General features: G+C 42.1%; 1 protein-coding gene across 2 annotated transcripts; it reads left to right on the forward strand.

The window, feature by feature from the left end:
* The first annotated feature begins 51 nt into the window (after positions 1-51).
* LOC107393704 (rabphilin-3A) lies at positions 52-23,285 on the forward strand. 2 transcript variants are annotated; one of them, XM_015972254.3, is made up of 19 exons: positions 52-304; positions 791-843; positions 11,673-11,762; positions 11,882-11,893; positions 12,021-12,146; positions 12,229-12,358; positions 12,463-12,546; positions 12,634-12,793; positions 16,271-16,447; positions 16,554-16,736; positions 19,257-19,336; positions 19,484-19,558; positions 20,100-20,209; positions 20,315-20,441; positions 20,541-20,597; positions 20,687-20,841; positions 20,937-21,018; positions 21,100-21,196; positions 21,278-23,285. In XM_015972254.3, exons 3-19 carry the CDS (start codon positions 11,689-11,691, stop codon positions 21,406-21,408), a joined length of 1,860 nt encoding a protein of 619 aa, XP_015827740.3. In that variant the 5' UTR covers positions 52-304; positions 791-843; positions 11,673-11,688; the 3' UTR covers positions 21,409-23,285. The 2 variants fall into 2 exon arrangements, with proteins under 2 accessions (XP_015827740.3, XP_015827739.3); XM_015972253.3 differs by lacking the exon at positions 791-843.
* Positions 23,286-23,314: the final 29 nt, after the last annotated feature.

A 23,314-nucleotide genomic window follows, 5' to 3' on the forward strand; every position in this document is an offset into this window, starting at 1 on the left:
ACTGCCCACTTATGAGCATCATTGTGTTATCACTTCAGATCCAGGGGTTTCCTTCCCACGGTACCAAGGGCTTTCCAACCATCCTCCACGCATAGAAGACCGTTTCCCACGCATCGGGGTGATCTGCAACAGACAACTCCTCCAGCCAAATAAATAAATAAAATAAAATAAATAAATAAAGCACGGTTTTGGTGACAGGCACCATGCGCAATGACTAACTCTATGATCGGATCCAGGCTCTGCACAGAAATCTAGTCCGCTCCGTTCCCCGACAAGAGGAGAGGAGGCAGGGCTGGATTCTCAGGTAGGCATCACCATCTCTCTGCAAGGTTTTCTAAACATTGCATCTTCACCATGAGCATTGTTTTCATATTCTAATTTTGCGTTATGTCAGGTGATACACAGAAATGTCTCAAGTTGAATGAATGCAGCGCTTCATTCAGAAGAGAGGGAGAGTGAGTCATCTGTGTTAACACGGAGCATATTTCCTACCCTGTGTTAATTTGATGGAACAAAATTCCTTGTCTTCACGAGCCAGTTAAACTGATTGATCAGACGGAATAAAAGTGTATGCAGATCACTCTGTATGCATGCAGCTGATGTCAGAAATGTAAATGAATATTCGATTGAAATTCTATTTTTAAGATGTCTCTTTGTAAGTGAAGTGGTAATATGCACTGACTACCTATTTGTGTGCTGAGGTGACGTGTCATGGTTAAGAACTGAGTTTATTCATGGTGGCAGATTAAAATAATCCCAGGTGTAAGAGGTTACCTTTTCTTGCCCTCAGAACCAGAACCTGGCCTACAACAGCTCTCCTTCCTTGTTGCAGATCTGACATAAGTAAGCCATCCTTGTCAGTTATCTTTGAGAGTGTGTTGTTGCAGTCACTGGGCGTTGCTGCAGGATTTGTGTGTGTGTGTGTGTGTGTGTGTGTGTGTGTGTGTGTGTGTGTGTGTGTGTGTGTGTGTGTGTGTGTGTGTGTGTGTGTGTGTGTGTGTGTGAATACCGGGGCTTGATTTGCCTGGAGGATTCAAGGCACTAGTGAAATCTCCAAATCCAGCTGTGGGCAGAGTAACTCCAGCTGTGCCTCTTGAACAGGTGATTCACCAGTTCACTCGCTGGGATGTTATCGAGTGTCCTGCACCCATACATTTGGTTTTTGCACTTTGGGGGTCAGAGCAAAGCAAATGAGTTCACTGACTCAGATGTTATCATTTAAAAAAATGAGCAAAAGAGAAGAAGCTGGGAATCTGCCTCCCAGTTCCACTATCTCCATCCCACAGACCTGGAGCTGGAGGATTAAATGGGGGAGGGGAGCAAAGAGTGAGTGAATACTCCAAGAGATTTCTGCAGCTGCCTCTTCTCACATGAACAACCACAGTATAGTGATTGGATGACACCCTTATGCTTTTAACCCCCCCCCATGTCTTTTTGTCTCTTGTATCCAGTTGATGTTTTTGTGCAGAAGAAGGAGAAACAGAATAGAGGAGGACAAAGGTTTTTACAGGTCTGGTCGAATAAAACAATTTAGAATAGGAGACAGAGAGCTTTATGGAAACATGAATGGTTTGGGTTGAAACATGAAAAATTATCGAGAAATGAAGGAAGTGCTTTTCACACCAAATGCATTATTTAATACCAGAGAACGCTAAGCAGCTGGACCCATAATCCCAAGTCTTCAGTGTCTTTTTCAGCTACACTGGCTGCAATGATAACTGGTTCTGTGTGTGGTTTGAATAGTGATATAGGGTTCTGTGAAAATGTGGAATTGTGGAGATGGGTGCACACACACACACACACACACACACACACACACACACACACACACACACACACACACACACACACACACACACACATAGTTAATCGTTCTTACAGCTGTCTTTTAATGTTGCTGTTTCCATGGCCACAGTGAGTAAAGATGCATGACTCTGTGTTTCTCTGGTCTCCATGAGGCCAAACACCATGATGCTCCAGTTTTTTTCATTTGAGACGCTTGGCTAAAATCAAGCGGCTGTTGTAGGGAGCATTTACAATCTGTCGTTCATGCATTTGTCCTGTCCAGACTTGACTACTGCAATGCACTGTATGCCGGGTTAAGTCAAGATGCGATTGCTCGCCTGCAGCTGGTTCAGTACTCCGCTGCTGGGTTTCTGACTGGCACAAGGCAGCATGTCCATATCACGCCAGTGTTGGAGGAACTCCACTGGCTTCCTATGCAGTACAGAGCAATATTCAAAGTGCTGATGCTCGTGTTCAGGGCTCTTCACGGTACTGCTCCTGCCTATTTATTTATCAGCACTGCTACAAAAGCATGTCCCCATTTGCTCTCTTCGCTCTGGTGACCAGGAATTACTGGTGGTCCCTCGTTCCAGATGCAAATCTAGGGGAGATTGTGCATTTGCAGTCCTTGCTCCAACTTTTGTGGAATGGTCTACCTTTGATTGTTAGGCTAGCGTCTTCCTTCCAGATTTTTAAGTCACGTCTGAAGGCCCATTATTATGTCCAGGCATTTTCACCACCGGGGGCTGCAATGTTGTCTTAATTTGAATTGTTTAACAATTGTTCTCATCTGTTTTTTATGCTGTTTTTTATTTCTTACAGTTTTTATTGATGCAGTTGCCTGTTTATTGTTGTGTTCAGCACCCTGGGCTTCTACTAAAGGTTGTGGAAGGTGCTCTATAAATAAATAAATGAATGAATTATGTCACATCCTACATTTCTGCAGGTTTTTTCATGTGCAGAACAGAAGATGTATTGTTCTGATGTTAATGGTGTAAAAAGGGAGTGGCTTCGATCAGATATTTTTTTCTCAGAGTTGTGGATGAGAATCGACCCAGTGGCCTCTCTGAAACAGGTGATTAGATCTGCCTAAGCAGCGTGGCATATCGGAAAAGACGCAGGTAATTAATGTGGCCTTTGAAAAAAATTTCCCCCAAGGGAACGAACTGTTAAATATCCCTAACAAAACCGAGTGGAATCTATGAACTCCAGTCTAGATATAATCAACGTGTTCCACCTTTCTGCTGCAGATTGCAGCTCCTTTCTAACACACTTAGTATTTAAGGTTTTATCTGAAATGCTTATTAAAAGTTGCCCTTTCAGACCAAATCAGCCAAAAAAACATGTCCACAAGCAAACACTGTGCAGCTGAAATGTGCCAGCAGAGAATCAAAAAGAATCAAAGACAGCACATTGCAGTTTGTAAACCACATGGTGTTCGTTCAAGTAGCAGATTCAGATTGTCTTCACGAGTGACCCTCTGCCCTGATTTGTTCCCACTGTCTGGTACTTTCTTCTGTCATTGTGGAGAGAAATTATAATGCATCAGCAGCCAATTTTCAAAAGTCCCACCTCTTACCTCCAGGGTAAAACAAGGATAAAGCACCATCAGCCTAGCAAATATGAGCCTGGCTGCAGGCTTTTGCTAGAGTGCAGGTATTTCAGTGCTTCATGCCTTGAAGCTTTTTATAGACATGCTGTGGTTCTGAAGAAAGGCTGGGACCATAGTCTGAAAATGAAATGAAAAAGCCACATTAAATGAAAGATTTGTTTCCTGCAATAAATCAAAGGGTAAGGAATTGTACAACCCACCTTTCCTGGACAGATCCAGCCTTGATTGCAGGGTAACAGCATGGTAGGACTGTCACTAGAGGGTCTTTCCTGTTTGTTCTCCAGCGAGGTCGGACCTGGAACCACGCCTGCCCGGAGGATGTGTTTGTGTGTTATCGTAATCGTTACTACTCTCTCACATTTTAGAGGTTAGCAGACCTCGCAGATGGCTCCACAGATGGTCTCTGTCAGCGCTGTGCGCGTGAAAAACATTGATAATTTGTCATTGCCACACACTTAAAAGATTAACATCCACACTGTTAACCAAAACAGTGATTTTCAGCAGGTCTGTGTGTGTATGTGTGAGTGTGTGCGTGTATGTTTATCCCCCACCTCCTCCTCAGGCCTGTTTGGTCCATAAGGCATCCACTAATGCCCTACAGAGGAACTTACTCAGAGTGAAAGAGCATGTGGTTTAGGGTGGTAAATAATTAAAAAATGCTGAGTGACGAACTCCTGCAGCAGAGGGCTTGTGTGGTGCATTGCTTTACAACCTCACCCAGGTCCAAACGCACAGAATGCTGGCATCTCAGGCTTTAAGGAGGACAGATGGAGCTTTACCCTGCAAGTAGGAGTTGGCTGCTTCCTCATGCTTTAGTTTTTTCTTTTCATGGGGTGGGTGGGGGGGGGGGGGTGCTCCCTGCCTCGTCTCCACGCTCACTCTGGGCCACTGAGGTGTGAGCATCAGACACTATAGAAGCTAAATCTGTGAGATCAGTTCAAAAAAGGCCAGATTTGTAGTCAGTGTGAAGCTGTAGAAACATCGTCATTGAAATCTTTTATTAAGGATTTCTTTGCATTGTCTATAATCTCATGGATATATTCTGTTCAGCTCTTTATTCAGGACCACAAAGAAGCCGGGATATTTTACAATAAAGCAATCTGACATCTCGTGTAATTAACTCCCCCCTTTTGCCACCATATTAGTTTTTACATGTCAGTACATGGACAAAGAAAACCCAGGACCTGTGACAACTGGATTTAATAATTGGATTGGATAATTAAGATTATAATCTGCTCTATAATAATCATCCCTATAACTTGTGAAAGAGCAGATTTCACGTTGTTTTCCACTTTCAGATATCACCTGATCTCTTCTGTGTCTGCTGCAAAATATCTTTATTTTTGGAGGAGACAATGGCAATGCTGCTGACCAATTTAATGAAAGTGGCGTCCTGACCAATCACAAGTTGACAGTCTTCGTCACTTTCAACGGATAGTTAAAAAGTCAGGCATGTCTCCATCACCCTCTGTGAGCCCTTCAGAGAGCCCTTGTGCCAATGTATAATGGCGTTGTGTGTCTCCATGTTGATAATTCAGCCTTCAGACTCCTAATCCTGCCATGTTCTGTCACTCTACTCCAGCTGAATTTTCTGTGCCAATTCAAGCACTTCTGGGCTTTACCCCCCCCCCCCCCCGAGTATGACAAGGCATTCATTCCTACTAGAGACCACTGCAAATGCATTGATTAAATGAGTGAACCACACCTTTAAAATACTATCAGCTGCTCAGTTGACAAAAAAAATGCATAAAAGCAGTCTTTCAGTAGGTACTAAATAATAGAGTGATTTAGAGCAGGTTGAGTCTAGTTATGGCTGAAGGCTGGTTTATGAGTTGAAAAATTAGATACTCATAACTCCTTGCTAAAGAAACACTAATGGTCACAGCAAGTTGAAAATGATTGGATCACATGTAGGTTGGAAATGCTGTGCTTGACATGAATACAAACTACTTAGTGAACATAGAAAAGGGTTTGGAGGAAAATGCTGATGTGAGTCTGCAGGGACTCAGCTTTTGCCAATTATGAATGTTGCTGGTGAATAATTGGATTTTTGCTTCAGCTGAGCGTTAACACGTCTTCAATTATACATGAGGTTTTACAGCAAGGTGTCAAAATACCAACAGAAGCCTTGATGAAAGATAGAAACCACTTGCTGGACTTTGCATCAATGTCTAATTCTCATTAGCCCGTTTTGGAAACATCCTTGGGGGATGATGAGGGACTTGTTGCCTTAGAATTGAGCGTCATTATGGTCAGTAGAGCTGGAAGTAGGACACATTACACCATGTTAAAAATAAGGAGACAAATGACACAGTTTGCTGTCTAAAGCGGCAGCAGAGTCCGGTTATTGTATTTATCTAGTGGGGTTCTCCTGTACAACTCTTACAAGAAATAAAGTTGCAACAAATGACTTCATGGAGTCACCAAAAACAGCAAACAAGTCGTTTTAAAAGTGGTTGGTAAGAGTTAGGTGTGTTTGGTGTTTTTAATGGCTGCTTTAATCACTGCCTCACAGCCAGCTGCAGCTAAGGTTTTAACTTTAGTAGTAAAACCTCTATCTCTTAGAAAAATAGGTCACATGATCTAATTTAGAAATGGATCAATATGGAAGTTTAGGCCAGAATCAACATCTAATACTAATACTGCTATTATGGGTGATAACTGATTGTGGCGCACAGGAGGGGCTGCAGGGAGCCTGCTGGCGCAAACCTGGCGGCGATCAGCAACCAACCACCGGCTCATTATAAAGGGCGTCACTGCAGGCGTGGGAAAAAGGAGAATCTGGAAGCAGATTGGAGGAGCTGGGTTAGCTCCTGTCAACGTGTCAGCGTGGCAGCTACGCTGACCTGTGAGTGATGTGCAATTAAAGCTGTAAGCAAAGCTGAAGCTGTGTGGTGTGTGTCTGCGTGTGGGTCCTGTAGCTGGTAAATACACTGAAATTTAGCCATTTTATATTAAATATTATTCGCTACATTGTGTGTGGCCCTCCATAGCTATTTTGGGAACTGGACACTTTAACACTTCTCACATACGCATGTTCTTCAAGACATTGTGACAATAGTGATGTAAATTGGCAGATGTTACTATTGGTGTTGGTTTCTTCTCCATCAATGATGAGATAGTTTATTAAGACAGAGTTGTCCTAACTTTCCAAGATAAGGGCCAAACATGTCAAGTTAAAAGTCCTCATGGACCACAAACAGTAGATTTCTTTTTTTAAATGTAAAAATCATTTAATGGTCATTTAAAAAAAACGTATTTCCCAAAACAGGCATATTAATAAAATCTGAACATAAAAATGTTTAAAAACATCCATCTGCCTCAACAGATGCTGCACCATTCAAGAAATGTGATTGGGGGTTGCAGAAAATCCCTCCGAGGGCTGCAAAGGGCCCTCGATGCCACAGACATGTCTGGTGTGTCAAACAACCTAAGCATCAATGTGGCCAAAATGAAAAAGATGTAGGTGGACGAGTAGGAAAAGTTCCAGTTTAATCCCTTAAATGGGCCAGTAACACCACCAGCATCCTATTTGGTCCTTAGTACCCTGTCATTCTCCATACTGACAAGGCAGATGAAGAACCACAGCAAAAATAAATCTAATGATGGGCTTAACCCATCCAGCCAGAGTCATTCACCCTCTTTCCTTTAGGCAGAAGGCTGAGCTACGTTTACAGCCTAGATGACAAGATTGAGTAAAAGTTTCATACCTGAGGCTGTCAGGTTCATGAACTGGCTTTGAACCCGGTGAAACTAATTCCTCAAACCTCACAAACACAGGATTAAGAGGTGGCAAAGTTGATGCATTGGTCGATAAAGAAAGTGTAAATTGTTTTTTTCTGGGGGATTCAACACTGCTCTTGCAACAGTGGATTCATTTAGTCATTTCAATACTATGTTATCAAAATATTATTCACTGTGTTTGTTTAGTTTCAGCTGTCGTGACTTCATGAAGTGGAGTTTTGGCTGTGCCTTGTTTCATAATTAAACTGAAACCCTGGCTATGTTTTTTGGACAGACCTTATAGAGAGATAACTTCCTTCTGTCCCCTCTCTGTGCTCTGTTCATGATGATCCAAGTCAGACCAATCCATCAATGCACAGCTGTCTTGGTGTCACTCTGCCTGCTTTTCTCAGATGTCATTTCCTCAAGCAAGTGTAAAAACTTCACAAAACGTTGAGCTGCCACCACAACAAGGAGCTTTCTTACCAGCCTCTTTCTTTTCTTTTCATGTATTCTGCCTCTATGAATACTTGTAGTATTTAAACAAATAAATCTGTGCAAAAGCCTGATAAGACTTGAAAATCAGAAGATTTATTTAAAGAATCCACACAGATTGAATAGCTGAGATCCCAAAAGCTGATGGAAAAATACATGCGCTCCAGACCTGAGAACTTCCTGTCGGCCCTTGGGCTTTAAGACAAGCATCTAATTTGGTCCTCTTTGTGCACGCACACACACACACACACACACACACACACACACACACACACACACACACGCACGCACACACACACACACACACACGCACGCACGCACGCACACACACACACACACACACACACACACACACACAGAGCAAGCGAGCGCGGTGGTAAGACGGACACACACACACACACACACACACACACACACACACACACACACACACACACACACACAGAGCAAGCGAGCGCGGTGGTAAGACGGAGAATGTCTTGAATCGAATCTTCCCCTCTGGTCTTTCCTGTTGTCGTCTCACGATCTGTTTCAGTGTCGGTGGATACTTCAGCAGGTGCTGGATATCCCTTTTCAGCCTGCAACGTCTGAAAGCATCATCACAGACGCTTACATTCTGGATAAACAAACAACAAAAAATACACAGGAGAAAATCTGTTATTCAACAGCGTCAAATCCACCAACTGACTGAGTCATCTTTTACAGGTGGAAAGACGTGCTGGATGACTATTACACCAAGTCAGGGCTACAGATGACGCAGATATGTTGCATTTATAGTCTCTGCAGCTCAGAAAATGGACTCCAGCAGTCACAGTGATGTCATACATGCAGAATAACAAGAACTAATAGGACATTATGATCAAAATAACTCATTATAATTAGACTTTATGAACCTAAGCGGCACCTATCCACACCTTAGGCATCACTAATACCTACAGCTCTTTTAGACAAGCGTGAGTGTGTGTGTGTGTGTGTGTGTGTGTGTGTGTGTGAGCTGTTAGAGTTCCAGTTCAGAATATTGTCTGAATGTTAACTGAAATGTCAGTTAAGAAAAAAAAAAACATATTTTCTGATACAGAAATGTCTACTCCCTCTAGAGTAGTCAGGCTAGTTTCTCCACAGCTCTGGCTGTCCCCTTTCATCTGTGCAGGACAGTGAATTTAAGTAAAAGTGGGATAATTCATTTTGTCTAGGGTAGAGGGTTGAATCCTGACAGTTTTAAATGTACGGCAGAGCCACAGTAATTTGCAATCTGTCAGATTCTTGCTGGAAAGGTGGAGAAAATAATTCCTGTGACAAAGATAGTGTTTAAGGGGACTCAAATGCAGACCAATCAGAGATAAGGAGGTGAAGAAAAGTCTAGGAATTAAACACAAGACATGGCAGAAGATTTCATTTTCATTTCTCCTCCCTTCCCGATTTTGGGTGTTGGACTTAATAAGATCGATAGATGGATTAGTGCTACGTCTGCAGTGATGCTGGTGGTGCACTGGTCTGTCGTGGTGAAGAGAGAGACAGAGGGAAAAGCTTGGTCATCCAGGACAGATTGGAGTAGATCCCCTGCTTCTCCGCCTCGAGAGGAGCCGGTTGATGTGGCTCGGGCATCTGATTAGGATACCTCCTTGGTGAGGTATTCCAACACGTCCAACCGGGAGGAGACCCAAAGGAAGATCCATGGACCAAGTGGCTGGGGAGAGGGACGTCTGGGCCTCTCTGCTTAGGCTACTGCCCCTGTGACCCGACCCTGGATAAGAGGACAAAAATGCCTCTTGCGAGTGCACAATCCTGGAAAGAGAGGCATCCCCCAACCACCTCAGATTTCTACTTCAAGCTGTCTCTGGATGGTGGAGCTCTTCACCAAATAAAGATAAAGCTAATTTCATCAACTTGCGTCCAAAATCTCTTTCTTTTGGACACGATTCAAGTTGCACAAGCAAAGGTGAAGGTCAGAACATAGATGGACCAGTAAATGAAAAAAAATTCTCTTTGCAAATTTTCCCCTCTGTAAACATTGTGCAGGGGTTTAGGTATCCTCATGATACTTTTGTGACTCAGGCATCTGCTCCTTATTTGTTCTAACTTGGAAAATTGTTCTATTTCAAAAAGGCTTTACCCTTTAAGGCTTGTTGCTACAGGTAATTTCTTTGAATTAGCCAATCACAGAATAGGGATAGCCTGAAAGGGTTCCGCCTATAGAATCTGGGGTCACAATACGTATCCATTATTCTCAGGGAGGGGTCAGACTGAGTTCAGTTAAGAGACTTTGATGAAGAAGGACCATGAAGAACAGCTGACCCCCCAGGAATAAAAAGACCAGGGTGCCCGTCTTGAGTCAGCCTTGTGAGGGATCAGGAAGACACCTCAACACGGGTCTTTGGTGCTTTAAAAAACAGGTATTAGGTGAGGGTGGGGGTTTGGTCATGCTGATCCCATGTCATAAACTGACTTTAAACAAACTGAGATCAAAAAATTAAAAAATAAAAATTCAGAGCACGAGAACTAAAGCAAAGTACAATAAACAACGATAGAAAAACCCAAAGAGTGTGACACCCTGATGTCTGTTTTAATGTTGGTTTTATGCAGCAGAAGCATCAAAGGGTAATAACAACCTAGCTGATTTTGATAGCGCAGCAAATTTGTTGCTGATCTGTGAATCTCACAGGGAGGCAGTCTAAAAATTAGAAACCAGAATGTTTGATGCCTTACATTATGTTGCATAACAGGAAAAAGGGCAGCAGTGGGACTGCCTCTCCTTTTGCTGTCTCTTTCACTTCCTTTAGGGTTTGATTTTATTGCTGAACACAAACAAAATGCATTGATTTTTTTTCTTTTGAGATCATTAGATGTTCTTCGGCATGGCTCTCTTGCTCTTTCTAGCACTCTCTTCAATGTGCACCATCAGAAAGCCTTATATCTGAGGCTCTAGAGGCTTTTAGCTCCTCCTGTTGATCCTGTTTGGAGTCTGCCAGTCTTCTCTGAACGCTGCCACCTCTCCTCAGGACAAACTGCGGCTGCAGCATTGCTCTGTGCAAAGCCTGGCAGGGACTTGAAGTGTTGCAGACCCGCCATGCTCTTTGGTTGATGTCTTTGTTTCATTGAATTACAGTGATAGTGTATCAGATGTGCAGAACACTCACCCTTTCCCTCATATCACTCTGCTCCTTGCCTAGTGCACTCATGAACGGCTACACAACCTATCTTTGATCACATAAATTTCACCTTTACACCAACAGTGACACAAGACCTCCATGTCTACAAAGAGCTTGGGGCCGATTGCACCGTGAGGGGGATAACTCTGAATAAATCATACAGCAACATCCAACACCCTGCCCTTTCTTTGGCACGAGCTCCTGCTCGTCATCCTCACGTCCGGTTCTCCTTCTTTCTCTTACAGCAATACAATTCATTTACCACACCACCGTAATATGTTCAGCCCTTTCTCCATAGCTCTTACTAGAACGTGCACATAAATTCAAGCGACCCAGGCCACCCACCTCAGCATTATTTCTCTTTCATTTGCTAATGCATTTGAAAGTTTGTCAAAAGTGTTATGCACACTCAACAGCTCCCATGACTGAACATGTAAGCATACCTTAGGCTTCCTATTTACTGGCCAGTAAAAAGCACGCCTGTATGGTTCCTTCAGAGGCTGCCTTTTAGTCTCTCCATTGCTCAATTCTGATATTTTAGTGAAATTAATTTGGATTCACAGGATTGGCACCAAGAGGTGGTGCTAATTAGGCTGTGTGAATCTGGCTTCAGAAAACATGCTGCTCCCACAGAAAGCTGCAGTGTTTTTCAGGCTTGATGTGCAAACTCTGAGACAACAAGCAGGCTTTTTCTGGAAACCATACTTGAGTTTTGTTGATTCTCCAATTTTTGTGGTCTATGATGGTCTTCTTTGTGTTTCCATTACTGTGAAAGGCAGCAGTGTGAGAAAAGTTTGGCCCAAAACACATCATTGTGTCTCTAAATACTCATTTGGCACCCTCTTATACTTGATATCTGCTAAATGTGTTCCCTCCTTCTTCTTTATTTTTGGTCCCTCCACCTGCAGACTGCAGTCTTGCAGCATGACCGACACAGTGATGAGCGGCGGCTCAGGTCGCTGGGTGTCCAACGACAGGCAGAGGAGCATGCATCCCAGGTGAGGATAGTCATCAGAATATTTCTATTAGTCTCTGTCCTTGATTAGAGATAACATACTTAAAAGTGTCATGCTTTGTTTCACCTGCACCTGTTCCTGATGCGTGATCCGTGACACAGTGATAAAGAGCAGTAAGTAGACACGTTTCTCATGTTTGGATGTTCTGAAAGCAACAGAAAATGCTGCATGATCTATTTGCATGCAAATGGAGAGTTTTGAAATGACAACTTTAAAATGGTGACCGCTTCTGACCGACAGGGGGAACTGGACCCTCCAGCCCGGTCCTGGTCCTGGCCCAGACCTGACAGATGAAGAAAAGGAGGTTATAAACAACGTGATTGCCCGTGCTGAGAAAATGGAAGCCATGGAGCAGGAAAGAATTGGGTAACAGTTTGATAAAAAAAAAGAGGTTTTCACCAACTGCAGTTTAAATACGTAGGAAAGGTTTTATTCTGTGCTGCTGCAGGCGCCTGATAAACCGCCTGGATGACATAAAGAAGACGGTGTGTGGTGATGGAGTTTCGCGCTGCTTGCTGTGTGGAGAGCAGCTGGGCTCACCTGGGGTCAGCTCGGTAGTGTGTGAGGACTGCAAAAAGGTAGCAAATGCTAGGAAAAACCTAATTGTTGATCATTTGTGTATTCATAAAGAAATTAATACAAATTAGCAGCTGCTGTCTTCATGTTCTTCTTTTTTGTGTAGAACATGTGTACTAAATGTGGTACACAGTGTGGCAGTCGGCCTCGCGCTGTGTGGCTGTGCAAGATCTGCAGAGAACAGCGAGAGGCGAGTGTTGAAAAGCATAAAAAAGTATTTGAAAACCAAATAAACCATTATGGAGACTATAACACATCTATTGTTCTGTCTTCTCAGGTGTGGAAGAGGTCTGGTGCCTGGTTCTTCAAAGGTTTCCCAAAGCATTTCCTGCCGTCGCCCATGCCGTTGTCTAAATCAAAGGAGGCAGGTGCCAAGGAGGCAGCGGAACTGCAGAAAGCCTCTGAGCCGCGAGAGGGCAAAAACCCACAACCAGTCGGTAGGTACAATCACCTTCAGCTCTTCTTACAAAAGCTGTCCACCTGGAGGTTTGTGTCAGCTCGTTTTCATTACCTATCTATTAGTTCTGAACCAAGCTTCTGCTTCTGAGCAGCAAGTTTCAGGCAAGTTAATTTGTTTAATACTCAGGCATCTATTAAACCTACAGGAGTTAAATGCATTGGCTCTGGAAGATTGTTTGTATTTTGCATGTTGGGATAAAAACAGAAAACAGCAGGAAAAAGTTCAAATTTTGTAAACATACATAACGTGTTTTTCACAGTGACATAAAAGAACGTTGGAATCAAATCTTTACCAAGCCTCCATGTTTTAGCTAATTTGGTGATTGAGACGCCTACATTTTTGTGTGAGAAACACACCCTTCGTAAATAAGTGCTTAGCATGCATCATGTTGCATTCACTATACAAATCCTACCAGTTAACAATTCAGACCAAACAGTTTGAGAAGTGCAATCTGTTATGGCGATACTTTGTAACAATTTCATATTTTTTAATCATTTTCTTGAGCCAGTGAGTGCTAAAATGACCCTTTATAGGGTTAATTAAAATTTGCTCAGACTCCCACCATCCTCTGTAGCCAGAATACCCCATTTGCAACTTCAGAGTGCCAGTCCGGTCTGTTTGGTTTAGAAAAAAACTGAGCTGACATACCGGCGCTGCAGTCTGCTTCCAGCATGTTTCCTGCATGTTTTAGATCATGAACACAGCTGATATGTTTGATTTAGTTATGAGTCACTCCTGTAGACACTAATGAAGGCTAGGGAGACATGTTAGCTTTCAGATTAAGGCTTTAAAATGACTAACGCACAGCGAGGAGATAAATTTTGCTTTTGGTTCTACTAAACGGACACTAGGGGATGCTAAAAGCAAGCCAAAACTGCCCAGTCTCCCTTTTCAGGTTAGAGATAAGCACAAAACAGGCTACTGTCTAAATCATGTTAGAAGTAATGTTACATCGAAACAGATTTCATTCTCAGCCAGCTGGGGGCTTGTTTGATTTTCTCCTTTCAAAATGGCCAAGAGGGACGTAGTCTTGTTTACAGTCTGTGAGCCAGCGGGGTTGCCAAATCTACAACGAGTCGCTGCTGCAGTACTGGCATTTGTAAATCAACACTGGCCGGGGACCAAAGATAGGTAAAGATCATAAGCCAGTAACAGGATCAACCCAGAAGATATTTCTTGAGAAGCCACAACATATTTTGTTTTACACTAATATCAAGTAAAGAAGGCTAGATGCTAACATTGAGCTAACAATGCTAATGGTGAAACAGAAACAGAAATCGGCTGCTCTAAAAAACATCTCAGCTACCTAATAACTCAACATTACGGTGAAATGTATTTATACTTCTCAACTTACTGTGTATGACTTGTCTTTGCTCATCATCAACAATCTAGTGCTGACTGGCAACAGCAAGAAAATTACAAAACAGAAGTGAGAAAGTCCCCCGTGTTTTGAACATGGGCTGCAGTACCCACATTTGACCACAGGATGTCATTCTTACATAATGCACCTTTGAGTCCACCTGCTAACTCTCTTATTAAGTCCTGTTTCTGGCACTGGAAAGACACAAGTTAAGTTTAGTAGATCAGTTTTGACCAGGCTCAGATGCTAACAGCTAGCTCAGGTAAGACCAGAACTATATCTGGTTTTTGTTTCTGAAAACAACTTTCAACTCTATGAGATTTCCTTCATGCAAACACTTTAAAAATGTGTCAATCAATTTATAAACCACCAGTTTAGAATTAGATATTCAGCTTTGTTCTGCTGTCTTTCAAATGAATTACTTTGTTTATTGTTTAAGAGTTATTTTAAAATGATAAAACAACTCTGCTCAGACTAGCTGAGATGTACATTTTTATCACCATGGCCTGTCATTTGGACACCATAGCTATCATCAAGCTAAGAAACATGCTGCATTGTGGTAAACGAATCAGTGGGGAATGTGAGCATTTGTGGGATAAATGTACAACATCACACAGGAAGCTGATCATCAGCTGCAACTCAAATACATTTTCTTTTTTATTAGATTCAAACATATAAAAATGGATGCAGATCAATATAGTTTTTATGGCTCAAAAAATGAGGAGGTCTTTGCTGAGGAAGATGGTTTTGTCCATGTTGCTTTTATTTATTCAGTCCCACAATCAGTGGAAGTTCACTAAACTAGTCATGAAAGAGATTGGTTCATCTGATGTCAGATTAATGGAAAAAATATGTGAAACAGGCTCTTGTGTCATTTTCTATGTGTGCTACTTTCCCCTGCAACGTGTCCTGATGTCATCACACAAAATTGCATTTATGGCACAGCTTTAGTAAGTTAAGATGGCCTCTTGAAAGCGTTAGTCATTTTAAATGGTCAGGAAATGTTATTTTCCTCTGAAAGCTGGAGAGCTGTTGCATAGTTTGTCACTTTTATTTCAACATGTGCTGAGTCGTCGTCAGCTCCTATGCACTGTGAAAACCCCAAGAAATAACTAAGCAGAAACAGCCTCATTCTGGCTCCGGTAATGGATACAGAGGAATGCATGGGAACAGTTTTATGAATTTGTTGATTTATAAACAGACATCAGTTTTTCTTTCACTGATTGAAGCATCGCCTCTTCAGCTTTCCTCACCATCCAGCCCCACTTCTGTTCCAACATTAAGACCTTTTATGTGCTGCCCAAACTTGGCAGTGCCACCCACTGTTGCAGAAGAAGGGATGAAGTCCTCAATTAACCAGCTGGAAGTTGCACGCTGTGACATTAGCCTCCACTTGGTGCTGGCCTGATGGGTCAAATGGTTTAATTTCTCACTCTCTGTAGGCTTACCTGTGCAATCTGATTGAGCCATTAAAGGGATACTAAGCAACTTTTTCATATTTTTAAATTGTTTTCTTGAGCTGGTATAAGCTAAAGCGACACTTAACAGGGTTAATGAAATGTCACTCACACCCACACCACCCTCTGTAGCGAGAATATCACACTTGCAACTTCAGACTGGTTACCTCCTGTTGGACTTTTTAGCTGACACCTGGAACAGCAGTTTGCTTCAAGCCCATTTCCTGCATGTTTTAGATCATGAACTCAGCTGATTTGTTTCATTTAGTGATGAACCGCTCCTGTAGACACTAATGAAGGCTGGGAGACATTTCAGTAGTTAGATTACAGTAAGTTGTTAAAAAGATGAACGCAGGAGATGTTTCATTTTCAGTTCGATCGCAGACAATTAATAATGGATACTAGGGGGTGCTAAAATCAAGCAAAACTGCTTACTATCCCTTTAAAATGAGGGTTTGCAATGGCAGGCAGAAGCATGGCTGCTGCATGTACAGGCTTCCCACAGTGGCTGTTGGTCAGCGCTTTTGGATCATAAAATCCTACAACATCAAATGTATCCAGAAAGATCTGGCGCCGTTGCTTATTTGCACTTTGCAAGCCTCCGTGCATCATTTATGCTTGTTTATTTTTGCTGCAGAGCCACCAGGCCGTGTTGGTTACCCACCTGTTGCCCCTAAACCTGTTGTGCGCATGGCCACGGGCGGTGCTGGTCCTGAAGAGGCAGGTCAAGGTAGTGCGGTGGTGATGAAGAAGATGGTGCCTGTACAGAGCTCCAGGCCGCAGCCTGCTGCTTCAGCTGCCATGGCCCAGCAGGGTGAGAAACAGCTCGTTTCCTTACAGGAAGTGTTGATCATTAAATGAATGCTGTGTTGCCAGCGGCATCATTTTATGCTGCCTCGGATTACTGGATCTGATTGCAGGTCCTGTAGGAGGAGATAAAGGTGCCTACGCCTCTGGTGCAGCTCCTCCAGAGCAGAGAGCACCTCCTGCAGTAAAAGAGGACAGGAGGCAGCCTGCTCCCTACAGTGTACCTCCCCCCCGGCAGCAGCCTCCCCCAGCTGAGGATGAGGATGAAGCCAATGACTATGACTCTGATGAAGCCAGTGAGTGCATCTTGTGGGGATATGTCTTGTTTGATTTTATTTTGTCAACAGTTTTTTTTATTATTTCCACTCATTACATTTAATTGCCCTCTTTTCAATTGAAGCCCTGATTTAAATTTAACTCCATGTTGGAAATCATTCATTTCAGTGTGCTTACAGTATAACCCACAAGTCTTCAGATGGTGAAGAACATTGTCAGTAATCAATAATGTGCAGATCTATCTTAGAGAGATGAGAGGAAGACCCAAAGAGCCAGTGAGCCAATAAAAAACTGCAGAATAAGACTGTTACATTGTCCAATTATGTATGTACTGAGCCTACAACCACAAAATGGCTTCATTCCTTCTAGTCAGAAATGGGTTTGATTTATTTTCATTTAGGTTCAGGTCTGTAGAGCTGTGCAGATAATTTGAGATTGAACAGGGCCAGAATTCCCCTCAGATCCGGAGCAAACAGGAAATATAGCAGAAATACGTTAGTATGACTGTTCTCTGAGGAGCGTCTCAGTTTGGTGACTGGTTGGTTTAAATGACATGAGTATTAAAGCTTAATCAAATATAAATGATAATTTGATTGAAACAGTACCTATCAATGAACAACACACATACGCGCTTGTAAAACATGTCAGATTATAGCCAAAGGCTGATATCGGTCCGTTGTCCCATGGAAAGGGAACACACAACGTTTACATTTCATTAGGGTTAAGACTGTCAAATGTAAAATGCACATTGAAAGAATGAAATCTAACATTAAATATATGCATGAAGTCTGTTAAAAAGGCTAATCTCCATCAACTTAAAGGTGTGGAACACTGAAAAAAACTTTTTTAGCCATTTTTTCTGATTATAATCAGTTACACTGAGTTTTTCATTCAGGCTGAACATGGAAATAGTCTTCTGCACCTATCTCCTGTATTAGCTTCTGATAGAAAATAGACAATGAAAATCTAGGATTTGAAAATTCTGACAGATCTACGTCACACTCTCACTTAACATCATGGACCCACTCATCTTGGATCGTGACAGGGAAGGCTGTTGTTGGTTTAGTTTCCAGGACACAGTAGACAAAGTCTCGGCTTGCAGAAGCTAACTATTAGCATCAGCAACTCCACCACATGGCAGAACTCCTCCACGTTTTAGTTGTTTGTGGAGATAAAACATCAACATTGCAGAGAAAACTGAGTCAATGTTTGAGTTGTGTTGTTGTTAGCCAATCAGAGGTCAAATGTTCAAATGTCAAGAGATAAGACTCCAAATCGTATCATATTAAGCTCTCCTCTCGCGTGACATTCTGCTAGTTCCTGAAACGAGCGCATCTGAGCTTATTTCCCCCTGATTACAACTTGGAAGGCATTCATTCCTACTAGAGACCCCTGCAAATGTATTGACTAAACCAGTAGCCCACACCTTTAATGAAACTAGGTTGGTTATTTAGGTCATTTTTATTCTAAGGGTTTATCATGTCAGTAATAAACAGCACTTGTCTTGATGAAGGTTTATTTATCACCAAAAGGAACATAATGTACTTGCAGTTAAAAGTGAATCCAAGCATGAAGTAGCCTAGAAACTAGACCGTCATTTGCCGAAGCAAAATAATTTAGCAAATATATTCAGATAAATAGGATGGCTTGCCAGGCTAAGCGTGACGATGTTAATAAACATTTTAGGACTACTTAACAGATCACATTTGATTAGTCTGTCCCCCATGCAGCATCCAGCTATGTGAACTCCTCCAGAGAAACTCTGTGTGGGCACGCTCGCCATCGTTATTTATCCCACTCTGAATGTTTTCCACTGAGACTTGAGCGTTTATTTGTTTTATGTAAAGTGCTTCTAACTTTTTCAATGTACGAGCTTCTTAAGGAAAGAATTTTTTGCCCTCTTTTCAGTCTATCTTGGTTTTTATTTACACTTTAAAGTGACAATGTGTAGTTTTTGCCATTAATCTCTGGAAATATCCATTCAAATTCTGTTGTAAATGAATTAAAAGATGCCACAGTTGTTGGAAAATATTGGTGGTTTCATAACATATAACCATAAAAATCGGGTCTAAAATACATGGGAGCGGGTGCCAGTCTTTGGGCGACGCCATATTGGATGCTATGTTTCCTTCTATGGAAGCCCATGAGGACAGAATGCATTTACTGATTTGTAACAAATGGTTACAAAACTTTCAGCATTAATAAATGCTCTTTTGCACATTTACCTCTTCGCTCATTGCAAGTGATGAAAGGGAATCTGATGTTCTTGTTATTTTGCTGGAGGTTGCACTCCCAGGAAGTTTTAACCCTAATGGCCATTCGTTGGTAAGGTCTTACTTGAACACAAAAATAATGCTTGCTTGCAATGATTTAGGTATCTACCGCCCCCTATCGCCAGGGCAACTACACACTGTCACTTTAATTCAGAAGATTAGATTTGTTTAATTACAGGAAAATCTCTACGTTTCTACTTTTAATTATTTGAAAACAGGCGTACTGTCTCCTAGTTTAATGCTACAGCTGCTCTGGGTCTCTTTCAGCTACCCTGGGCTCTCTGGAGTTCGGTCTCCTCTACGATCAGGAAAGCAACAGCCTCCACTGTAGCATCCTCAAAGCCAAGGTAGCTCTGACACTCTCGTTCTCTCACACAAAAGCACCATTTCAATCAAGTGGTTGGTGTTGAAAAGCTCCTGAATGGCACTTTAGTTTAATTGCTTTCTACTGCTTCTGATCTCATTAACATTTTGCTCCTTTTTTTCCATCTCAGGGACTGAAGCCCATGGACTCAAATGGACTGGCAGATCCTTACGTGAAGCTTCATCTGCTGCCAGGAGCTAGTAAGGTAAAAAAAAGAAAAGAAAGAAAAAGAATAATACCTTAATGTCTTTTGTAAAAGAAGAAGCCAAAAAAAAGAAAGTTCGAGACTTTTTTGGACCTTTTTAGTTTGATGAAGCACCTCTGACAGCTCAAGCCTGACACCTTGTGGCTGTTTCACATGACCAAATCTAGAACATTACTGGTGATGAAACTCCAAAAAATTAGTATATGGTGAAAAAGTCAATTTATTTCAGTAATTCAGCTAAAACTGAGAGACCATTTAAAGGCTCAGGAACCATTTGCAGGTGTTTTGGATTCATTAGCTGATTAGAGTGTGACACTTTGAGTCTATTGAATCATTTCACAATATTCTAATAGTCTGAGATTTAGAATTTGGGGTTTGGATTAGCGGTAAGCCATGGCATCTCTGGCTTTACATGTAATGAGTCTATCTCATATCTTAGTTTCACCCTTTAGGTTGAATTAATGACATAAATGAACGTTTGCATGACAGATTCAGCTGTAATTCAGTATTTCTCTGTCCGGGTGTACCTGACATCCAATAGTCCAACAAGTTGCGCACAAAGACCCTGAGAAATACGCGAAACCCCGTGTGGAACGAGACACTCACCTATCATGGTCTAACAGATGACGACATGCAGCGCAAGACCCTCAGGTGGGTAATTTACCTGAGCCACACCCAAACACCTCTCTGCAGCAACTCCACCTGCTCTTTGGTGGCACTTTATATAATTAACATTTTTCTTGATCATTTGCACAGGGTCTCTGTCTGTGATGAAGACAAGTTTGGGCACAATGAGTTCATAGGGGAAACCCGAGTGGCGCTGAAGAAACTGAAGATGAATCAAAAGAAAAACTTCAATGTCTGCCTAGAGAGAGTTGTGCCCGTGAGTGAGACGATTAAAGAATCAGGCGACTCTTGTTTATTTTTATTTTTTTTTACCTAATCTCACAGTGACCCGCTGTAATCTCCTCCCCCGTCACAGACGAAAAGAACAGCCACAGCTGGAACAGCCAGAGGGATTGCACTCTACGAAGATGAGGCAACGAGCATGTTTAAACGTGACAGATTCCTCCAGAGGTTGGTACAGACCTCACATTAAGCTAGTTTTCTCCTTCTGCTCTCTCTTAGCCAGGAAAAGATGGCACAGAGGCAGAGGAGCGCGGTCGGATTCTGATGTCACTCATGTACAGCACCCAGCTGAACCGTCTCATCGTGGGGGTTGTGAGCTGCGTTCACCTGGCTGCCATGGACGCTAATGGCTACTCTGACCCATATGTCAAAATGTAGGCAGAGCCAGTGAAAACCTATCATGTCATCCTGCAAGCTGATGACTCTGGAAACAGCAGAAAATGACATTTTATGCATTTCTTTTTTGCAGAGTGTTGAAACCCGACATGGGGAAGAAAGGAAAGTGCAAAACACAAATCAAGAAGAGGACTTTGAACCCAGAATTTAATGAGGTTTGGAAGAAAGTTCATTACAAAATCAGCTGGTTATGCAATTACAAATGATTATTTTTTTTATTTGGATTCAAATTTTAGGAGTTCAGTTTTGACATCAAACACAGCGAACTGGCCAAGAAGACATTGGACATCTCTGTGTGGGATTACGACATTGGCAAATCCAATGATTACATTGGTAAATATTTGACTGGTGCCACATTACTGTGCAGGAATAAAAACGTCCGTCTGCTCACCACCTGCACATTTTCTCTGACAGGTGGTTGTCAGCTGGGCATCACCGCCAAAGGGGAGCGGCTGAAGCACTGGTACGAGTGTCTGAAGAACAAAGACAAGAAGATCGAGCGCTGGCACACCTTGCTGAATGAGAATCACGTTGCTAGTGATTAACTGTACAGCATGGGCTCACATCCATCAGGTTGCATCCTTACATATCTGATCTTCACCCAGGCACTTATTTGCCCTTTTCCCCTCTCCATTTAGCTAATTTTTCTCATTTTCACTGCCTGTGCTGATAAATCTGTCTTTGAATTCAAATTTAAATGATCTAACCACAACATCTGTTGTCAAACAGCAGAGAGCTTGGCACATTGTCCTCTAAAGGAAACAAACTTCACTGGTGAAGATAAAGAAAAGCAATATGTTGCATCATCAGAGGTCAGAGCCATCACTAAAGCTCATGTTTGAGTTCACAACTAAAGTCCTTAACCTGGACTTTCTCATGAGATTATGTGCGTGTAAAACATAAAACTGTATAAGCATGCCTGGAAACACACACACACACACACACACACACACACACACACACACACACACACACACACACACACACACCCACACACACACACACACACACACATGCTTTCTGAATATATTGTATATTTCCACCAAGAAATGTTTACATACTAATACATTGCTCAGGTTAGGATAGACATCTGCTACGACAGATGAGTCACATGTGAGTGGACCATGAGCTGTAGATTACTCTTCAATCAGTTGCTGTTATTTTGTGATTTAAAGATAAAAAATAATGATCCTAGCACACCTATATAGTTTACCAAGAGTTTTTATGTAATATTACTCAAGCTGTGAGTTTTAATTTGTGGGACATAATAACTATGTGTTAAGAAAAACAGAAACGTGAACCCTAACGATGAAGTTTTTGTTTAATTTCTCTGTTTTGTTTTGTTGCGGTGAGGGATGGCAGAAAAACAAAAACAGAAGAAGAAGAACGTCATCCTGCTACCTCTGGTCTTTGAAAAGTTCGCAGTTCCCTCTGGCATCTCAGAGGTTTTTCTTACTGCACTGTTTACGCCGAATGCCCACGGTCAAGTTTCCTACAGGTAACCTCAACGAATCTGGCTGCTCCGTCTGACAAGGAGAGACGATGGAACGTCATATCAAAAGCGTGTGCGCAGCTCTACTTGCATGCACTGTGCTTGTGACTCTCATGTGCCTGGGGCAATCTTGGCCCGCTTTTACCCCGATGTACCCCTTTGCACAAAACAAGGCTCTTATTCCCTCTGTCACGCCTCAGTCACCCGAGGCTTCAGAGAGCGTGTTTTCACTAATTATGGCGAATCAAAGAAAGCACACCATACAAAATGGAATGACCTCAATTTACAAAGCTGTCTGCAAGTTGTTCCAGTGTCAAACAAAGACAAAACAAAAGTATCCTATGCATGACATGTCTTGTGGTTCAAGATATATCTCTCTATATATATTTACTTTGTAACAAGCAGAAGCTATTGTAATTTCATTGATGTTTACACTTTACCACATTTCTACTTATAGTTTGAACAAGAGGACATACTTTGCATGACTAAGGTGTGATCTGAATGAAGTGGTTTGTTGGCATCCACAGGACTGACAAAGAGCTCATCAATTTAGGAGATTGTAGCCGCCAACAGTGGATCTCAACATTTGACTGTCCTTGCACATTCAAAGCTTTCCAGTGTTATGTTTACTCTGAAGCCACGGCGCTCCGATACGCCGATGGCTCTGATTTACACCAGTTCCACTCTGTGCTATTGTACATCAGCTGCTGTGATCATAACATGATGATCAAATGTTTAAAAAAAAGGCTTCTCTCTGAGCTAACATCATAGCCGTCTTCTTTGTTAGACCAATTCAGTGGAATGTTCTTTATTCTCCGTATTTGTACATAGATAGTGCATGAAGTTGAAATATGTATGTTTGCAAATGACTTTGCATGAAAAGGTTTTGCAGAAAGTTTCCACAGACCAATAAAAGCTGATGAAAAACGACGTGTTGTGTGAGATGTTTGAGAAGATAA

This window comes from Nothobranchius furzeri, chromosome 17, assembly GCF_043380555.1.
Source record: "Nothobranchius furzeri strain GRZ-AD chromosome 17, NfurGRZ-RIMD1, whole genome shotgun sequence".
NCBI classification, from domain to species: domain Eukaryota; kingdom Metazoa; phylum Chordata; class Actinopteri; order Cyprinodontiformes; family Nothobranchiidae; genus Nothobranchius; species Nothobranchius furzeri.

What these genes read in the sequence shown, in the direction of transcription:
- LOC107393704 (XM_015972254.3), top strand. Translation starts at nt 11,689, where the DNA reads ATGACCGACACAGTGATGAGCGGCGGCTCAGGTCGCTGGGTGTCCAAC. An exon ending in TCTGCAGAGAACAGCGAGAG is followed by an intron (nt 12,547 to 12,633) that starts GCGAGTGTTGAA and finishes CTGTCTTCTCAG; the next exon opens with GTGTGGAAGAGGTCTGGTGC. An exon ending in CAAATCCAATGATTACATTG is followed by an intron (nt 21,197 to 21,277) that starts GTAAATATTTGA and finishes TTTCTCTGACAG; the next exon opens with GTGGTTGTCAGCTGGGCATC.